Below are 19,320 nucleotides of genomic sequence, written 5' to 3' on the forward strand. Positions count from 1 at the left end.
GCATCGAGTCTTGGTACAGCTGCATAAAAGCAGCATGTTTTCACCCACTCGGGGTTGGGTGTTCGGTGAGTGGAGAACGGGAGAGAGAGGAGGAGAAATTTAATAACAATTGCTATTGTGTGCTGGTGGAACCAGCATGATACTTGTGTATTTAAAACTCATCCTGTTTGTCAGTGTGTCTGTCCGTGCACCGTGTTGTTAAGTATAGTCTGTTTTTTTGTTTATCTATTTATTTTGGCGAATGTGCTGTGTCCTGCCTTTTGTCTGTTAAAACCCTTTTATTTACAATAAACCGTCGCAAGCAAGCGTCTCAGCATTTCACTTCTTCTGTGTTGTCTCGTGTATTCCCTTCCTGGTTCTGACGCCACCCACTCCGGCCGTCTTTGTGACACGGATACATTCCTGCCTATTGGTAGGTGTCACTGAGCTCCTATGTCAAGCTGCCAATAGGACTCCTTCCCCCAGTGACGTCCTCAGCCCCGCCTCCCGACGGTACTTAACCGTCCCGCAGAAGAACAACCACCCTCTTTTGCGACAAAACCGTGGTGTCGACCGAGGCGACCTCGCAGTTGGTGGCCATCTTCTCTTTCAGGGAACCAGGTTTACCATAGGTAAACTAGCGTTCCCTTTCAATTCAAAGATGGCCACCAAACATCGTTATGGGAAACGTGTACCAGAGCCATCGCGAGGGAGAAAAGAACGGCAGCATATGAGGGACGCTAAGTCCTGCTTGACCAAGGTCAGCGGCGTGAGCGTGCAACCTCAAGGACCCTAGTGCCCACAGAGGGCAATGAGGGATCTACCACATTCACAACCTGGAAAAAGTATGCGGAGTAGCCCAGCTAGCCGCATCACAAATTTCAGCCATGGAGGCACCTCGGAAGAGGGCCCATGACGTAGCCACACCTCTTGTGGAATGTGCGGCTGTCTGCCCAGGTGGAGGTAAGCCAGCACTTATACGCAGTCGAGACTGTGTCCGCAATCCAATGCGACAGACGCTGCTTGGAGAGGGGCTGTTCCAGGGTCCGTGTTCCATGGCAGACGTAGAGCTGGTCAGACTGACGCAGCACTCTTGTCCTATCCACATAACATCTCAATGCCCGAACTGGTCAGAGAAGGTTCAACTTTCTATCCTTGTCCATCACAAACGGAGGAGGATGGAAGGACTCCAGTTCCACGGACTGATTCACGTGGAAGGCTGTAACCATCTTGGGGAGAAAAGCAGGGTTGCACACAGTGACACTCTGCTACCATCATCCCAAACACGCATACAAGAGTTATGCACAGATAGCACCTGCAGCTCACTAACCCACTTTGCGGAGGTGATAGCCAAGAGGAAGGCTGTCTTTATGGACAGGTGCTTCAACTCAATGGAGTATATAGGCTCAAACGGGGGCCACCGAAGGCCACCCTGATGGTTAACATATGCCACCTTTGATGTATTGTCTGTGCGGATCAGCACATGTCTGTTCCGCACCACGGGTAGGAAGTACTGGAGGGCAAGAAACACCGCTTGCAGCTCCAGCATGTTGATATGCAGGGACGTCCTGCAGCCCGACCAGGGTCTGCTGACTCCTCTGCCTTCGCAGACCGCACTCCAACCCTAGTTGGAGGCGTCCGTCGTCACTACCCTGCGGGTGTAAACCGCCCCCATTCGGACACCTTGGCGCAGATGAGAGGGTATTCTCCACCAGCGCAGGGCCGCACTGTCACGTTTAGGATGCAACCTGAAAGCATTGAGCCACGTCTGCAGAAGGCACATGCATAATAAACCAAGCTTGATGGCTGATACCACTGCTGCCATCAGACCCAGAAATTTTTGGCACAAAACAAGGGACACCTTCTACCCCTGCCGAAACAGGGACAGGTGGTGTTGTAAAGCTGCTAGCCTGTTGTCTGACAGGTATGCGCGCATCGTGGTGGAGTCCAGCCAGAGCTCCATATACGCTATGAACTGCGCTGACGTCAGCCGACTCTTGTCATCGTTGATGGTGAGGCCCAGCCTCACTAGATCCTCCATCACTAGCGCCGTGTGTGCCACCGCTTCCTCCTGTGACTGGTAACAGATCAACCAGTCGTCGAGGTAATTCATCACTCGGACTCCTTGCAGCCGCAACGGGGCAAGGATAGTGTCTACGCACTTTGAAACATACGGGGAGCTAGGGAAAACTCGTACATGTTGCCCTGAAAGGCGAAGCAGAAATATTTCCTGTGCTGTGGATGAATGGGAACGTGAAAATACGTGTCCCGTAAGTCCATCGTGGTGAACCAGGTGCCCGACCGGACAGACTGGAGTATGTGACGATGAGTCAGCATGTGGAGCCCATTGTGCTTTAAAAAACGGTTTAGAAACCGCAAGACCAGGATGGGGCGAAAGCCACCGTCCCCCTTCAGTACCAGAAAGTATCTCGAGTAGAAACCCTCTCCGAGAGAGGTAGGATCTACGAGACGAATGGCGCGCTTGTCCAGCAAGGCTGCCACTTCGGTCTGTTGCTGCTTGGGTTGGCTACGGCCACGTCCACCACGCTGAGGGCGGGTCCTGCCTCTCACCTGAGATGAGGCCTGTAGGCGGTGCCTAAGGTGCCTGGTGGGGCTGTTCGACCTGACCTGTACCGGAGTGGGGGGAGGGAGTAACGTGGCTACCTGCCTCGACGCCTCGCGTTCCCGAAGGCTCTGCTGAAGGATCTCCTCCACTGCTGGACTGAAGGGTCAGGCAGCCACGACTGCGACAGCCACAGCTGTCTGCGCGCGACCACTAGGCCCACCAAGCTCTGGCCCAGGGTCTGACCCTGCAGGCCGGAGATCTGGAGCAACGTGTGCAACAGAAGTCGCAGTTCCATGGCCACCGACTCTGGTAGCAGGGCATCACGCAAAACTCCGTCCAGGTATGCAGTGAGCATGCTGGACGTGTTCGCTAGGCGGGTACTTTGGGCTCCCGCCACATAGGGTTGTCTCTGTTATCCTGCAGGTTAGGGCACACAGGGTCCTTGGGCATACCTTCCACCGGCGGAGCCTTAATCAAGGCCCCAATGGTGTATTCCACAGGGGGAAACCTGGCCAGACCCAGCTTCTCCGCCCCTTCCAGCGAAGCTAGAGGAGAACTATGTTTCAATTGCACCAGCGCTGTGGCAGGGTGGTTCCAAGAGGAACGCACCTCCTCAATAAAATTGGGGAATGCTGGGAAAGGTTGAGCTCGGGGAGCCACGTCATGCGGTCGAAAGACGGAACGACGTGGCTCTGTTTGTGCTGTCCAGGGGACCTACAGGTACGCCGCCGCGCGTCCCATAAGCGCTGGCACGGACCCTGCCAGTGGTGGCACGCTAGTAACTGATGCAGCCTTGGAACTAGGGGCCATATCAGCCTGGAATTCAGGCTCCGCCTCGACCTCCATTTGCGGAGGGAACACAGACTCACCCCACGAGGCGGCGATGGAAAGCACGTCCTCATCTGAGCAGAGAGCCCGGTCGATCCGCTCGCCCTGTACTCCCCTGGAGGTGTCAGGGGGCGTCATAGAGACTGTGACCGGCTCAGGGGGTGGGGGGGGGACGCCACACAGGGGCCCTCGGCCGAAGCCGGTTGGGCGTCCTCTCTAAAAGCTCCATGATGTGACCGATCTGAGCTTTCATATCCATAATATCCTGCGCCTGCCGGGACTTTTTCACCCATCTACCCGGAGGCGACGGGGAGTGGCTGCGGGTTGAGACAGATGCCTGAGCACAGGGTATCTCCCCGGAGAGGCTCTGTGACGATGTCGGGAGGAGTGAGTGTGAGGGACACTTTCTGGCTTGCAAGTATGCGGGCTGAAAAGCCATGCAGATCGCAGCCTGCAGGCAGCTGGTGGGCAAATCGACAACGGGAACGAGGCAAGCCTGGTCCAGTGGAGTAATAGTGCAGTAAGAAGGGGTGAAAAACACACACAATTTTTAACAATAATACTTACCAGGCTAAGACGGACAGACAGAAAGAAGCAGCCTGACTGGCGGTGCAGGGGCTTAAACAGAATAAAAGGCTATTTTTTATCAGATCTGGGAAACGGGATGTCGCAGGCACCATATAGGGTTGATGCGGCATGATTGGGGCCTAGGAACTGCGCACACATGCTGTGCCTGTCCTTCTGTGGGATATTGGTCCCACATGCCACGCAGGCATGGAAGGTAGCGTTTAACATTTGCTATAATTTTCTAGAGCTACACTAGTGTTCTCATTTAATGTGAACATTAAAAATGATTTACAAACTCAGTAACGACAGCGTTCCTCACTCCAGTGTACAGTAAAGACAGCGTTCACCACTCTGCAGTGTACAGTAAGGACAGCGTTGCTCACTCCAGTGTACAGTGTACGTAGTGTTTTTTGTTTGTTTTTGTATTTAGCACGTGGCAGGGCTCACGCTGTTTCCAAACAACAGATGGTGTTTCTTGTCGCTACTCAGAGCGGAGGAGCAGAGGTGCGCAATAACCACATCCCAGGGGCTGCATGCAAGGGTAACGCACTCTGATACCAAGCCAGCGGAGAAGCATCACTTTGGACATGTTCTATATAGAATGTACTCTGCGCCAATTTAGATCGCTCTTCTTTATCATGCTGTGCAGTTTCCCAAGATTGCTACGATTCCATTTGGGCATTTTCTATCACCAATTGCTACTATAAAAACAAAATAAACACAGTTGCCTCAATGTATGACTGTTTCATTCAGGTACCATTAGATGTTAATGTACAGTGTTACTGGAATTATTATCGTAGCTTATGATGAACGTAGCCATTTGTCCTTTAAGATGATTGGACACACAAAATGCTTGTGCAGGTGCAGATTTTAGACGCTTGGTTGCCACTCCCTTAAGTCAGAGCGATGCACATTCCGGACGGTTTGCCACCAGGGTCCAGGAGCCAGCCGCTCACATTCCCTCTCCAGCCCAAATCTCTGACAGTGAGGTGAGTCATGCTGGGCCTCCCCTGCATGTTGTGTTGTCGTGGAGACGTTGTTTTGCCCTGTCTGCCTCTAGCTCAGGAGAGATGGCGTGTCGTGTCTGAGTGGAAACTGGGGATCCAGTTCCAAGGGGTTTTGTTGTCAGACCGTTTAGTTTTTTCTTCTAAAGTGAGAAAGTTTTAAGAGTGCTGTGTAAAGAGGAGTAACTTCAATCAGAGTTCAACAGAGGTCCTGGAGTCAGATATATGGGCCCAATAACAGCTGCTAATGAATTTTCTTTAAAGCACTTCACTATGACGCATGTTCTCCAGCATTGTCTGTTGCTGTGTTATCACTCAGCTTCACTCACTGAAGCCCTTCCTTCTCAGCTTCTTTTTCACTGAATTTCTGCAGTGAGGGGATTTTGGGAGTGGTAAATAGGCGTGTAACTGGAAATCATGTCCCTTCAGAAACTCCGGTTTTGATAGAGATGTTCCGTTTTGTAAGTCACATTTGCTCCAGGCAAGCACAGAGTCAGGCAAAATTACATCTGCACCCCCACTGACTAGCTGCCATTTCTCAAACCAGCTCACTGCAGAAATCCAGCTTCTTCAGAACGGCCACTGGTGCTTTTAGGTATGTTCCCCGTGACACACACCTGCCATCTGAGCACTACTATCAGCTCAATAGCCAGTGTGTCTGGTCCACTGTCCAGATCCAGTGTGGCTAAAACTGACCGAGAACAGGGAGATGCAACTTGTGTATGTTACAGAACCACAGCAACAAATTAAAACATTCATGAAGACAGCGCACTTACACAAAAAAGTGTGTTGCATATTGCAGGTGTTTGCAATCCATGTGACTCTGCAAGAGCACAATTAACAGCTGCTCAATGGAGCCGAGTTCCAGCTTTATGAGTGTTTGAATAACTTAAAACGTCACAGCTCTTTTAACAGTCTCTGTGTGTATGTGTTTGTTTGGCACAGTCGATGGTAAGTTCAGGGCTGAGCCAATCACGTGTTATGACAAGCTCGACAGCACACCCATTCTGAGTCAGAAACGTCTCAAATGGAAAAAGAACAGAATTATATCATTACCAACTGACCTCAACGACGCGAAGTTCACTTCGTTCTTAGTATCTGCATACAGCTCCGTTTACGCTGGTAAGTACGTTAAATATACCCAGCATTTTACTTTTGAGCTCTAGTGTATCATTTTGTTTTCGTTTGTTCAATATTGGTGCGGGTGTTTAGAATAGCGACTTTTGGTTTCTATTCAAAAAATTACAGCACTCGGCCAATACAGTACAGATTTTCGGTGTACATGTTCTGAAAAGCGGATTGAATCCTAATTATTACGACTGTATCTGTACTGACCCCTTGCTAGGCTATAGCACGTGAGTTAAACATTAGCAGAGTTACTCGAGTTCCGACACCTCGCCTCGGATCTAGCAACACGGTACGCAATACCCGGATTAGTACAAACATGCATATTTACAGTGCGTTCGAACAGCACAAACACACTTGAACATTTATGCCAAAATGATAAGCATGCACTGCATTACTTCAGCCATGCATTGCTTCCTCATATTTCAGTATAACATGGCGTATCATTGTGTGTGCGTGGCAGGTAGTTGTCCTGCCAGTGTAAATCCCTCTTGTAGGCAATAAGCAGCGGCATGTTCTTTTTCACGTCTCCTATTTTTGTAAAGTACATGGGCTGCTATATCAGCCGAAACCACATGGCGGCGCGTGAGGGATGTTTTGATAGAAAGTTCTCCTCTGTAGTTGGTGCAGCCGAGTCTGTTCCTGTAGATACACTGCTTGAAGCTGGAGAACACTATTTAAAATGTACATGTAAATAAAATGCAGAGAACCCCAAAGCTCTCTCTGAAAAAGATAAAGACTTAAATCTGAACTGACAATACTGTTATTAGATTATCAGGAAGGACTAAGAAAAAAGGTTTGCTTAGTAGTTAGTTTTCACTGGTCGTTGTAATTGCGAATGCACTGAAAAGGTGTCAGCAGGCATTTAAAGCTGATAAATGTGGAATATCTATTTATGAAATTCAGGTGAGCAAGTTAGCGATTTCCTCTCTCACTGTAGAAATCCAGCCTGGACTAAAAGGAAGTTGACCACTGATGCCTGCCAAGAAAGGAAGTAGCTGTGCTGTGCCCATGCAGTCCTCTCCAAAGAAGGGCTTTCCAGCACCAGCAACCAAACCATGCAGCCCAGGATCCTCGTCCTCCAGAGTCCAGAGAGAACCAGAGAGAACAGCTTCGGGGCCACGCACTTCCTCCACCGAGCCGCAAGCAGCACAGGCCAGCCGCATGCCCACCACATCCAGGCCAGTCCCACCACAACCTGGGAGGCCACCAGTGAGTGACATCAAGATGCCAGCCTCTGGTCCACCGCTGGGTGGAGCTGTACAGGACAGAAGCAGAGCAGCCAGTGTTTGTCTGAATCAATCCAGCTGTGCCAGGAGAGTCGCCACCAGAAGATCCCAGTCAGAATCAGAGGAGACGTCTAGATACGCCAGGAATGGAAGCGCTGGAACTAGGAGCGTGGATGGTGGTAAAGCCCAGAATAAACCTGCAAGGACCAGCGCCAGTCAAACTTCCCCTCAAGCAAGCCGAGCCCACTCTCCCCCTGTGCTCCAGGGTGCCATGAACAAGATCGACCAGGAGAAGTTGGCAGCCATTGAGGTGGAAACTAGGGGCCAGCGGGAGAACCCAGAGTGGTTCGAGCAGCGCAGGAACCGCATCACGGCCTCTGTCGCCCATAAGATTGCAAACTGCCGCTTTGTGAACGGGCACAGCCAGGAGGTGCCCCAGTCCTACCTGCGCTCCGTAGTGAGCTCGGGTTCCAGCGTCAAGACGGCAGCCATGACCTGGGGTATCGAGCATGAGCTGGCTGCTGCTCTCCGCTACCAGGAGCTGAAATCCAGGGAGCTGGGGAGGGAGGTGCTCATCCGGGACTGCGGCCTCTTCATCCACCCTGACAAGCAGTGGCTAGCAGCCAGCCCCGATGGGGTTGTGGTCGATGCTCAAACCGGTGAGACGCTGGGCTCCCTGGAGATCAAGTGCCCTTTCAAGCACAGGGACAGCACCATCAAGAAGGCCTGCAAGGACAAGACCTTCTGCCTGCAGCAAGAGCCAGGGGGCGCCTACAGTTTGAAGAGGAGCCACGCCTACTACACCCAGGTGCAGTGCCAGCTGGCCGTGTTGGGGCTCCACAGGGCAGACTTCATGGTCTACACCTCCAGAGACACAGCCGTCACTCCGGTGGACTTCGACCCTGAGTTCTGGGACCGCACTGAAGACAAGCTGGAGAAGTTCTACACCAGCGCTGTTCAGCCTTACCTGGCGAGACTGAACCCCGCTCTGTCCAGAGAGGAGTAGATGCAGGGCTTCGCACAACGCAACGAAACCAGGAGCTTCTGGTTAACCCTGGAAAGCCACTAATGCACAGAAGCCAGTCGATGCAGGCGCTTCAGATGCTGGGCCAATCTAGAACACATAGGATGTTGTGACATGGGATTGCAGAAAGCAGGTTCCAAGAGTTAGTTAGCTTGCTCTGTCAGAAGGATAGGGAACATTACTGCATAGAGATCCACTGCAGAGCGTGAACACTGCAAGACTGAATGCAAAAACCTGACCCAGCAAACCGGAGAGTCTGCTTCCCTTAGTGCCACTCCAGTACAGCTTGACCTGGTATAAACATCCTATCTACAAGACCAGCCTGAATAATTACTCAGGGGCAGACTTCAATCTTCCTCCCCTCCACCCCCCATGACATTCTTTGCATGCTTTTTATATTTCTGGCTGTGCAGTTTTGGTAATGCCAGTGTTCTCTACCAGTCCTATAACATCGCACTACTATAACAGTTAGTAGTGCCATCATTAAATGTACAGACCAGTACAGGGACTTCCCTGGCCTTTAACATAGCTGTCTTGTTAAGTATTATCTCCGGTCCAGACCAGGCTAAATGAACTAACAGTGTAACTAATGGAAATTAACGCCCTTAAGGTTGAGAAATCATTGAAGTACAAAAAGCCCTTGAGAGAATTCAAAGAGTATTCTGTGATGAGAGAATTCAAAGAGTACTCTGTGATGAGAGAATTCAAAGAGTACTCTGTGATGAGAGAATTCAAAGAGTATTCTGTGATGACAGAATTCAAAGAGTACTCTGTAATGACAGAATTCAAAGAGTACTCTGTGATGAGAGAATTCATCACCGTGAGGCAATGCTCATACAGTGTGATCTGCTTCATTTCCTGTAGCTGGGCATTGCATCTCAACCATCCTCAAAATCCACTGCTATGCAACCTTAACACAGCACTTTCCAATCCAAGAGGGAAAGCAAAATAATAATAAAAATAATAATAATAATAATAATAATAATAATAATAATAATAATAATAATAATAATATTATACTGTGCATGTTGAAATGAATGTGAGGAGTGTAGAACTTGCAAAGCTGTACCGTGTCTGTACTTATTTCATTATGAGCTGACTTGTGTTTTAGATACCTCTTTGATTTAATGGAATACAAAAGTGTATTTAAAAACAAAACTGCCAGAAAAAAAAGGTGAGGAATACAATTCAATTTTAGCCCTTCCCTCAGTACACGCACACACTGTTTAGAATCTGATATATCTTAGAAAACAAAACAAAAAAATATATTTACAGTCTCTGTGTATATACTTTTTACACAAAACAATAACAGAAATGCATATTTAAAACAGTGTGCAGATCAGAGCTGAAGAAGGGCGGGCAGTCGCTTTGTTTAAAACTGCAGATCAGGGAGCTGAAGGAGTAAACAGTCACTTTGTTTAAAACAATGTGGTTTAAGAGCAGAGCTTCTCATCACACAAATAAATAGCACTTTATCTCCCCAGTCAGGATTGAAAAAAGAAAAAAAAAAAATCAATTAACAAAACCAAGAAAAAAAACACACACATTTAAAATGTTTCTCTACCAGAGCTCTTGTAATTTAATTTTTTTTTCTCAACGTTGTTCTCACCCATGCCCACTTTTTGAAAGCATGAAGTATAAAGCACTCTGTGGTTAGACGTGCACAGGCTGTGTCTCTCGACAAACAGCGGGATCACTCTCACAGACGGTAACCACTAAACATGCTACCGGTGTGGGGCTTGATCAGGAGTGTGAGGAAGGCACAGAGGTGTAATGCACATCCATTCTGGTCAAGCCTCTGGAATTCACAGGGATACCTAGAGTGTGGACCCTGGGCACTGCCAGGAGTGGAAACGGGAAAGCACTTAAGAACCAGGCTATGGGCATGGTACACACACACTTCCTTTCACCAACAAACACACTGAAGTACACTGCAGCCAAGTACACTGCAATCCCCTTTGCAGATTCCACAAACAGGAGGAATATTGCTATTAACTTGTAATGCTATTAAATGAAGGTTGTAGTTAGTTAATGCAATTGTGTGATCGCATGTAGCTCAATCACCAAGTCAATAAAAACCAAGAGCGCTCACAATGTAAAGTGTCCAGGGCTGCTGTGGTGCTGAGAGCTGCCTTCATCCAAGGCATCAAGAAATATGAAGGATGCAAATAAGTGTCGTTCTCACAGTCAGCAGCCTTACACAGCATGACGATACAGATATTGAAGTGTGCAGTGTTTGTTTCTATATCTAATCTCAAAGAGTCTGTATCTAAGAAGAGCAGCTCCAGTCCCTTTGCCTAACAAAGTGAAGACGGGCTGCTTGTGCTGTGCTGTGCTGTTCTCGCATTGGTTTGGTCGTTTCTTGCTTGATTGTCTTCGAATAGGGTAAGGTATAGCAGTAAACCCCACAACAGGGTGTGTGTGCGCACATGTGTGTGTTTGGGTGTGCCTGTGTGTCTGGAACCTGGTAATACCACTTTACCAGCTTCTGAATAATTAAAGTATTTTTTGAGCCTGTGTTCCCTTCACCTCTGGAATTGTCTGTTTCTGAACCCCCCCCCCATCTGCAGTATGTACAGTGTGTAGTGCTGTAGTGCAGGTCAAAGTGAAGTGAACCTCTGTGGAGTCCTCCCAGTAGAATGTGCCTCATTGTAGTCCAATTTATTTGTCCGTTCCCTGTTCCGGCCCCGTGTTCACTCCTCTACTCGCGCAAGCGCTTGCGGGACACGGTTCTGGCCCGGTTGGACCTGCGAATGTCCTGTTTGGAGTCCCGGCACCTCTGGCAGATGAAGACCTCGGGCACGTTGGACTTGCGGATCTTGGCGCAGGAGAGGTGGATCCAGGTGCCGCACTCGTTGCACTCGATCATGGGGCGTCCCGCGAAGGGCTTCATGCAGAAACAAGTGATCAGGTCCCACGAGTCGTCCTCTGTGGAGAAGACACAGGAAGATTAGGGTCTAGTTCAATCTCACTCTCCTATTTCTAGTGCCCAACACGAGACTCACAGCTAGAAGTGACAGATCTTCGATGCATGAGACTCACAGCTAGAAGTGGACAGGTCTTCGATATACGAGACTCACAGCTGGAAGTGGACAGGTCTTCGATGCATGAGACTCACAGCTAGAAATGACAGGTCTTCGATGCATAAGACTCACAGCTAGAAGTGGACAGGTCTTCGATGCAGAAATTTGTATTTGTGCTCTATTGGCATTTCCCCCACTCTTTCCTCCTACTCTGGGGTCTCTCCATCTACATACGTTGGTACACACCAGCACAGGAATACAGCTGGCTGGTTATACATCACAGGGCTGGTACAGACCAGCACAGGAATACAGCTGGCTGGTTATACATCACAGGGCTGGTACAGACCAGCACAGGAATACAGCTGGCTGGTTATACATCACAGGGTTGGTACACACCAGCACATGAATACAGCTGGCTGGTTATACATCACAAGGCTGGTACACACCAGCACAGGGATACAGCTGGCTGGTTATACATCACATGGGACCCTCTTCTTTGATTGGCTACATCGGGCTTGTTCTAAACCAGGAAGGGCCCTGTGTATCCAATCAAAGAGGAAAAGCAGTTATTGTGCACCTGCCTCTAACTTTGATGCATGCTAGCCAATTCAAGACACAGAGCTTAAAAACAATAGCGCAGAAGAATAATCAGCAAGAGCCTGACCCATCCAACAGACATCGAAAACCCTGCAAAACAGCAGCCCACAAGAGGAGGAGAGTCACACTTACCTTCCATTCTGCTGTTTTCTGCAGACATGTTCTCTGTGCAAAAAGCTACAAAAAAACACATACATTATAACTATTATAATAACTTCAACAGATCTATCCAGACACAAGGGTGACTCATGAGAATGTACATGTGAAATGACAGAAACTGAGAATTAGCAATGGCTGTTTAATTATTTTCCTCGCTGGCTACCCAATGATAAATTGTAAGTTGCAAGTTGCAAACTGTAATACAGATGCACACACACACACACACACAGACAGTCTCCGATTCATATTGAAAATAGTGACCAGAGGAATGGTTCTTACATGAGCAGTCCGTGACGCTGTCCTCCCTAGCCTTGTCCTCCTGGTCTATATCGCTGTTCTCTCGGTCAGTATGGTAGCCCGTCTCCTGGTCGATATGGCTATCTTCCTCATCTTGGACAGAGTTGTCCTTACCTTTCCTGTCCACGCTGTCCTCGTTCAAGAGATTCAGAATGTCCTTATCCTCTTGGGAAACAGTACTCTCAATGCTCGCCAGCTCAGCGTTGTTGCCTTTCATCTGGTCAATACTGGCCTTGCTTTTGTGGTCAGTGTTGCTCATATCAGCCTGATCAATATCACTGCACTTATTACACTGGTCAATGAGCAGCTTATCCTGCATCCTGCTTCTGCTGTTTTCTTTGTCTCTCTGGTCAGTATTGTGCTTGTTTTCTTCAGCCTGGTCACTGCAGTTCTTTTCTTTTTTTTTGTGGTTTGTGTTGTCCTTATTCTTGCGTTCTTTAACGTCTGTGCTCTGCTGGTCCATGTTGTCTTTGTTCTTCTGCCCTTTCACTTCCTTGCACTCCAGGGCTTTAGAGTCCACACTCTCCTGGTCAATATTGTCCTCCTCTCGGTGGTGGTGGTGGTTCCCCGTTTTTTTGTTCTCACTCTCCCAGTTGCTTTCCCAGTCCATAATGTTCTTATCTGCCCAGCCCACGTTATACCAGTGCTGCCCTTCTTCCTTCATCTGTAGCCTCTCCTCCTTCACAACAGGGCGTTCAGTCACCACCTGTGTTCCTTTGTGATTGCCGAGGGGTAGGGGTATCCACTCTCGCTTTGGCTCTGCCTGTTGGGGAAGGGGCTCTACAAAGCTTTCTTGGCCAGGCACCCTGGTGCTGCTAAGCAGTGTTCCTGCTGGCCCCCACACCCCAGCCTCCTGCTGTTCCTCTGCTCTCCCCAGCAGCTGAACGCCGATACCTGCCCCACTCTCCAGGCGAGGGGGGGTGGGTGTGGTGGGCAGCACCTTGCCCAGGTTGGTCCTCTTGCCTCCCTCAGCAGTCCTCCTTCTCTGTTTCTTCTCACCGGGCACGGTCTTGCCAGACTGTTTCTTCCTCTTGCCCTTCTCCACGCCGGCAAGGCTCCTGCAGATGGCTTCAGGCAGTCTGGGGAGGACGCCATCGGAACGGGCTCGCTTGGGGCCCCCTGCCCTCTCCTTGGGGCACTTGTCATAACGGTCGGCTGTGTGGGAGTCAGAGGAGTGGGAGGACACCCAGCTGTCACTGTCAAGCATGCTGCCCGTGCTGCGCCGAGGAATCAGACTCCTGCGAGGCCAAGGCTCCTGCTGGAGAGAAACAGACACTCAATGTGAGACACTGATCTGCGCGTACACACACACACACACACACTGTGAGAGGCTAATCTACGCAAACACACACATTTGGTTATAGTGTTTATGAGCACTTGGCATATGAAAGATCCTACGAAGGAACAGCCTGGTTTCTCCTTGCCTGGCGACAGTGGAGGTGTGGATATTCTTCCAGAAATGGTAGATTAAGGCCTCAGTAATTTGCAAATGGGGTGAGGTGCACATCACTGATGATTGCTCAACACAAGCGGAACAAGTGGACTCCACGCAGTGACCTCGATGTCGTGGAATGACTTACAAAACCAAAGTTACATTGAAGCCCGTGGCTTTTCAAACAACACAAACACACACAGAAAGACTGCTCAGCACACACACACAAACAGAAAGACTGCTTAGCGCACACACACACACACACACACAAAGACTGCTCGGCACACACACACAGAGAGAGACTGCTCAGCACACACAGATTCAGTGAGAAGTAATTGGAAAGTTCAATACAGTCCATATATTCATGCATCTTAGAAATGCAATGTACAGGGATAGTTAACTGACCGACAAGTGCTGTAGAGTGCACTGCATGCAGCAGACCCACACACAGGCAGTCTGCTTCCATGATAGACACACTCATGCATGACACCCAAACACTAGGACAGCCAGAGAACACAGAGAGGCTTCTTTTGAATGTCTGACTGCAATTCCAATGTCAGTACCTCCTTAGGGTACGGGATATACCCTGCATATGCCAGCACAAAAGTGCAGAATTGATTGAAGTCTTCAACTGTCCTCTGTCTCTTCTGTGGAGGCTGTAGAATAAATAAAACACATACAAGTGATGAAGGGGTGTAATGACAAGCTTGCTCTTTCAGACATGGGTGCAAATTGATAAGCATCCATGTTACTGAACTGTACTTGAACAATATCAAACTTGCTTACCATATATATAATAATGTGTACTGTATGTTACTAATCTACAGAGCTCGGTGTCTTTGCTACACAATGAGAAATGCAATAAAACAGGTGGATTTTTTTTTTTTTTTTAATGTTTGATAAATGTTTCCACTCTCCCATTCTAGAGCGGGTCCTTTATAAGAAAGTGTAACGTGGTGCACACATCCGTGATATCATGTGCTGTGTGTGCGGAACAGTGTGATATCTGCCGCTGTACTCTGCGTAAACAACGCGTCCAGCGACCCCGACACAAGATAAACTTGACATTTTAAACGGAGTATTAAAATAAAGAAAGACGGCATTTTCCTGCTAGACGTTTTCATCCTGAAAGACTGTTAACCTATTACGTGCCACTGTCCTCATTTGAGGAGAGGTTACTTTTGTAATTTTCAGAAGCATTTGTAGCTGCATCTACATGTTATTTTAATTTATTTTTAACTATATTGTTATGATAATTTACTCTAATTTTGTTAACCGCAAAAGTTAAATCAAAATGTAAACGTATCAAATTATACAACTACTGAGGTTGTGTGGCGATTTTTTCAAAGACATTTTGATTTGGCCCTTAATCGGTTAAAATACAAAGGCAGCTGCTGTCAGTCACCTTACCTTAGCAAGTGACTCTCCATCACCCATCGAAATGTCGTGTACTTAACCGTTTGTTAAAATGTTTACACTGGACAAGAAAATAATATTATGATGAAGAATAAACAAATACATAAAAAATAAAAACCTCCCCGAGTTATTTGACTTTATTCTGGGCTTGGACCATTATTTTAAACAGACGGAAGGTGAAGTTGTATTGATGCCTTGAACACAGCTTGAATGTGGAACTGACACCAGCAGAACATGCTCGCCTCAATACAATATTCCCTCGAAAAATACTTTAGAACTACAGGCGAACTTGAACAATGGCAACTATCTGCGTAGTCCTGACAAGAGATTACTAGATTATAAAAAGGGCGTTGTTTATTTTTTTTTTTTTTTTTTTTTTAAATCACGTCGGTGCTGAAGGAATAACGTTAAATTTCCCCCAAAGGTTCTTAGCCAAAGCTTCAAGTACCAAGTTTAAAAAAATGAAAATAACGCAGAAACAGTCGCCTGCTTGAGATATCCGTCCTATTGTGCCAATAAAAACATGTTGCGCACACAATGGAACCACAAAGCAATGTCTTATCCTCCCTTTACCAGCTTCTTAAAAAGGAAAGGACCGCGTTTAATACTTTATGAAAACTACACAGCGAAACTGACTTTACAACTTACCAAAACAACAACAACAACAACTCTAAGCGATATGCGCGGACTAATCGATCCACGATCACTGCAACTTCCACTGGGAGTCAGAAAGCGGCATAGTCGCAGCGAATGATACAGATCACACCACACTAGTCGACTGTGAAGTGTTTGATATATTTGTAGGAAAACTGTACAGTCCGATTCTGTAATGAAGTCGTATTGCAGACGCAGTGCTTCCAATATAATTACACTTGGTGCATACCTAGAACTAGTGCATTTTCTATTCGGCCTTTTTCTCTTGTGAGCGTTTTCTAACAATCAGAAACGAGAAATGGTTTTAATTGGGTGATCTGTCGAACAAAGAACTGGCAAAGGAATGCAAGCTGCCCCTTCAAGACAGGACTCGATATTAATGGACACAGAGCGTCGTGACAGGAGCCTCAACAGTTTATTTTTTTATGTAACGTAATCTCATGTATCTTACAAAAGGTCATTGCATGTGTATTATCTTTAAAATAAATGTGCATATTAATATATAGGCGACACACTACAAACAGCACCGTAATGATTCCATTTGCAGATATTTAGCTGAGCATATAGCAGCATGTTTGTTCAGTTTTTAATGTACATCTTATAAAACAAACCTTTTATTTAAAAACGTGTAACCTGTCATCTTTCAAATTTAACACAGCCCGAACAGAAACACATTATATCAAATACGGAAGTGGGCAAAGAAGACCCGCTTTGTTTTATTTTAATGCGATCAGATATCACCAAGAACAACCTGATGCAAGCGTTAGAAATTAAAGTACCCCACCCGCACCGGCTTGAAATGGCAAACACACGTTTAATGTAGACAGACCGGGGCAACTTGACTTACTAGTGAAAAACGACTCACACAAAACGGGGAAGAAAATACGTATCGCCTATAATATATTGATTGACTTGCTTCTGAACCAACAAATACTGTCCACATGTCATCCATCACCAGACAATAACCCATGTCGGCCGGCTGAGTGTTGCATGATTTACTGGCGAGCCTTTACTAAAGGCACCTGGTATTCGCTGTACAAACGTTACTGTTCTTTGTCATTCCTCTGCTCTGTTTGGAACATTTTAATGAGGAGGCGATTACTTTTCTGACTCTCTCTCTCTCTCTCTCTCTGTGTTGCTCCTCTTTCTTTCTGCTAAGATGGCGACTGGCAATCATAACCCTGTCTGCGATGTGGCCGTCACACAGGGAACGAGAGAGAGAGAGACGAACCAGTCTAATAGTAAGCCCGGCACCTCTTCAGCAACGTGAAGCACTCAAACATATAGACCGGCTTTTCCTACAAAACAACCCAACACAATGATGTGCAATTCACAATACAAGAAAGCGGGCAAGCAAAAGCCGACATCTCACCAAAGTCCAGCCAAGTTTCAACTTAACTTTTACACCCCCACCCTCACTGAACCAAAACGCCACCCTTCCCCGTTTACAGCCCCTCTTGTTATTCAGAAACTGTTGGGATCATTCGTTAAATCATTTGGTGGCGCTGCCTTCTAGGTGTTTGATGCTCCTGCGTTATAAACAATCCGGCATATTAATTATTGTGAGGCAAAGCACACCGCAAACACAGGCGTATCAATCAACTCACCACCAGCATTCTCAGACCCGTAAAATATTATTACGAATAATACTCATTATAAGATGTAATTTAGAGAGGCTCACCTCGGTGATCATAGTGGATTCAGGGCTTGGACCTTGAAAAAAGAAAGATATAAACAGGTAAATATTCTCATTTTCTACCCAAAGCAGTGCGGATCTTCGGTTGAAATCGAGGGACGCTCTTATTAGCACAGCGGCAATGCAGATCAATAGACACACTTTTACACCACCGTCCTAGAAAAAACCACTACGACCCAAAGAAAAAACAAAACGACACCCACGTTCTTCTTGCTACGAAAGCTTTCTTACAACATCCCCAGAGAGAGAAAACATGCAAAACTAACCGGCACAAAACTCGGCTTGTTTCATCTGTGTTGACATCCCTCAACAGCAAGTCTCTGTTTTCCAAAAGTGAGCTATTCCGTATATTATTATCCGATTGCTACTGGGGCATTTCCTTTTCCTTTCGTTGTATTTCCTAATTACCATGCCTTCTTATTATTATTAATCTACACTGCATCCCTTCCTTCTTGCAAAGGGTAATCTGAAAACTTCATTTGCACAAAACCGACCACATTCTGTCACTGACTTCACAGCGACCAACAGGGTTGAGGAGGCGAAACCAACACACCTGAGTGCGGAGGGGACACGGCTGTCTCATATTTTAATATTCAAATAAATAATAAATATCGGTAAGCATTAATCTATAGAATTCAAAAATAAAGTTTAATATATATTTACTAGACCTGGAAGTCACAACAAGCACAATTTATGTTTCCCTTTGTCAATATTGTGTATCGTAGCACCCCCCAAAATATGCGTTTTTGGAGTTTCCCGTTAGGTGGCAGAGTGTCACAACAAGCCTCGGTTTCAGTCATCTCCAATAAATACTGCTGGTGGCACTTTAAACGTGTTTGCAATGGATTGAGAGGAAGCGATGGGAATGCTTGCTGGTGTCATTATCGACTATGAGCAATGAGAAACACGCGGATCTGAACGCTTGGTTACATATGATGATAATGTTGGTCGGATTATTTTCACATGGCGTGCTTCTGAAATAAAGAATCCTTCTACATGGGGAGGCGACTGGTTTTAAGTTGCAAATTTGCAAAACCGGATGTTTTTTTTTTTTTAGGTCAGCTGGGGACACGACCTCGATGGGTAATGGTTGTAATTCTTTTCAGGGAACCAGGGTTATGGTAATAACCTAACATTACCTTTCAAGTGGAATGACAACCATTACCGAATGGGAAGCTGTATCAAAGCTGTCGTGGCTCCAGATTACCAACAGTACAGCCTCACGGTGATAGCCTCAGAGCCCTTATGATGCCTAAGGGCATGCCGCCTGCAACACCCTAGAGCCCAGAGAGGGCCTCATGCGGTTTGATGTAAAAACTTGCAAATGTCTGACTACCTGTCCATGTAGCAGCATTGAAAATCTCATCCAAGGAGGCGACATGAAAGAGAGCCCACGAAGTCACTTGGCCTCTGGTAGAATGGGCCGTAATGTCCCCCGGCATGGGGTAGTCCATCTGTTCATACGCCAAGCGCTTTACGTTGCTTCATAGGGCCTGACCTATAGAGTGGGATCCATAGCAGACGAACAGCTGGTTGGACGCCTTCAGGACGCTGTCCTATCCAGGTAACAGTGCAGAGCTCCTCTGACTTGTGCGGGGGAGGTCTGAAAGTTTCCAGAACCACTGGTTGGTTAATATGGAATGATGAGACCAACTTTGGCAAAAAGGCTGGGTTTGTTGTTAATGTTACCCGCGAGTCATTTCCAGTGAAAACCATACATGTGT

General features: G+C 47.2%; 2 protein-coding genes across 3 annotated transcripts; one reads left to right on the forward strand and one right to left on the reverse strand.

Moving 5' to 3' along the window:
• The first annotated feature begins 5,902 nt into the window (after positions 1–5,902).
• LOC121322930 lies at positions 5,903–9,850 on the forward strand. Its single transcript, XM_041263560.1, has 2 exons — positions 5,903–6,066; positions 7,010–9,850. Exon 2 carries the CDS (start codon positions 7,045–7,047, stop codon positions 8,302–8,304), a length of 1,260 nt encoding a protein of 419 aa, XP_041119494.1. The 5' UTR covers positions 5,903–6,066; positions 7,010–7,044; the 3' UTR covers positions 8,305–9,850.
• On the reverse strand, positions 9,844–18,101 carry LOC121322929. Of its 2 annotated transcripts, none has more exons than XM_041263558.1 (6): positions 17,863–18,101; positions 17,582–17,613; positions 14,394–14,486; positions 12,381–13,653; positions 12,075–12,119; positions 9,844–11,250 (listed from the first exon to the last, which is right to left on the reverse strand). In XM_041263558.1, the coding sequence occupies exons 1-6, from the start codon at positions 17,897–17,899 to the stop codon at positions 11,024–11,026; spliced, it is 1,707 nt and encodes a 568-aa protein (XP_041119492.1). In that variant the 5' UTR covers positions 17,900–18,101; the 3' UTR covers positions 9,844–11,023. The 2 variants fall into 2 exon arrangements, with proteins under 2 accessions (XP_041119492.1, XP_041119491.1); XM_041263557.1 differs by having other exon boundaries at positions 12,381–13,656.
• Positions 18,102–19,320: the final 1,219 nt, after the last annotated feature.

The sequence above is a fragment of the Polyodon spathula genome, chromosome 11 (genome assembly GCF_017654505.1).
Source record: "Polyodon spathula isolate WHYD16114869_AA chromosome 11, ASM1765450v1, whole genome shotgun sequence".
Lineage (NCBI taxonomy): Eukaryota > Metazoa > Chordata > Actinopteri > Acipenseriformes > Polyodontidae > Polyodon > Polyodon spathula.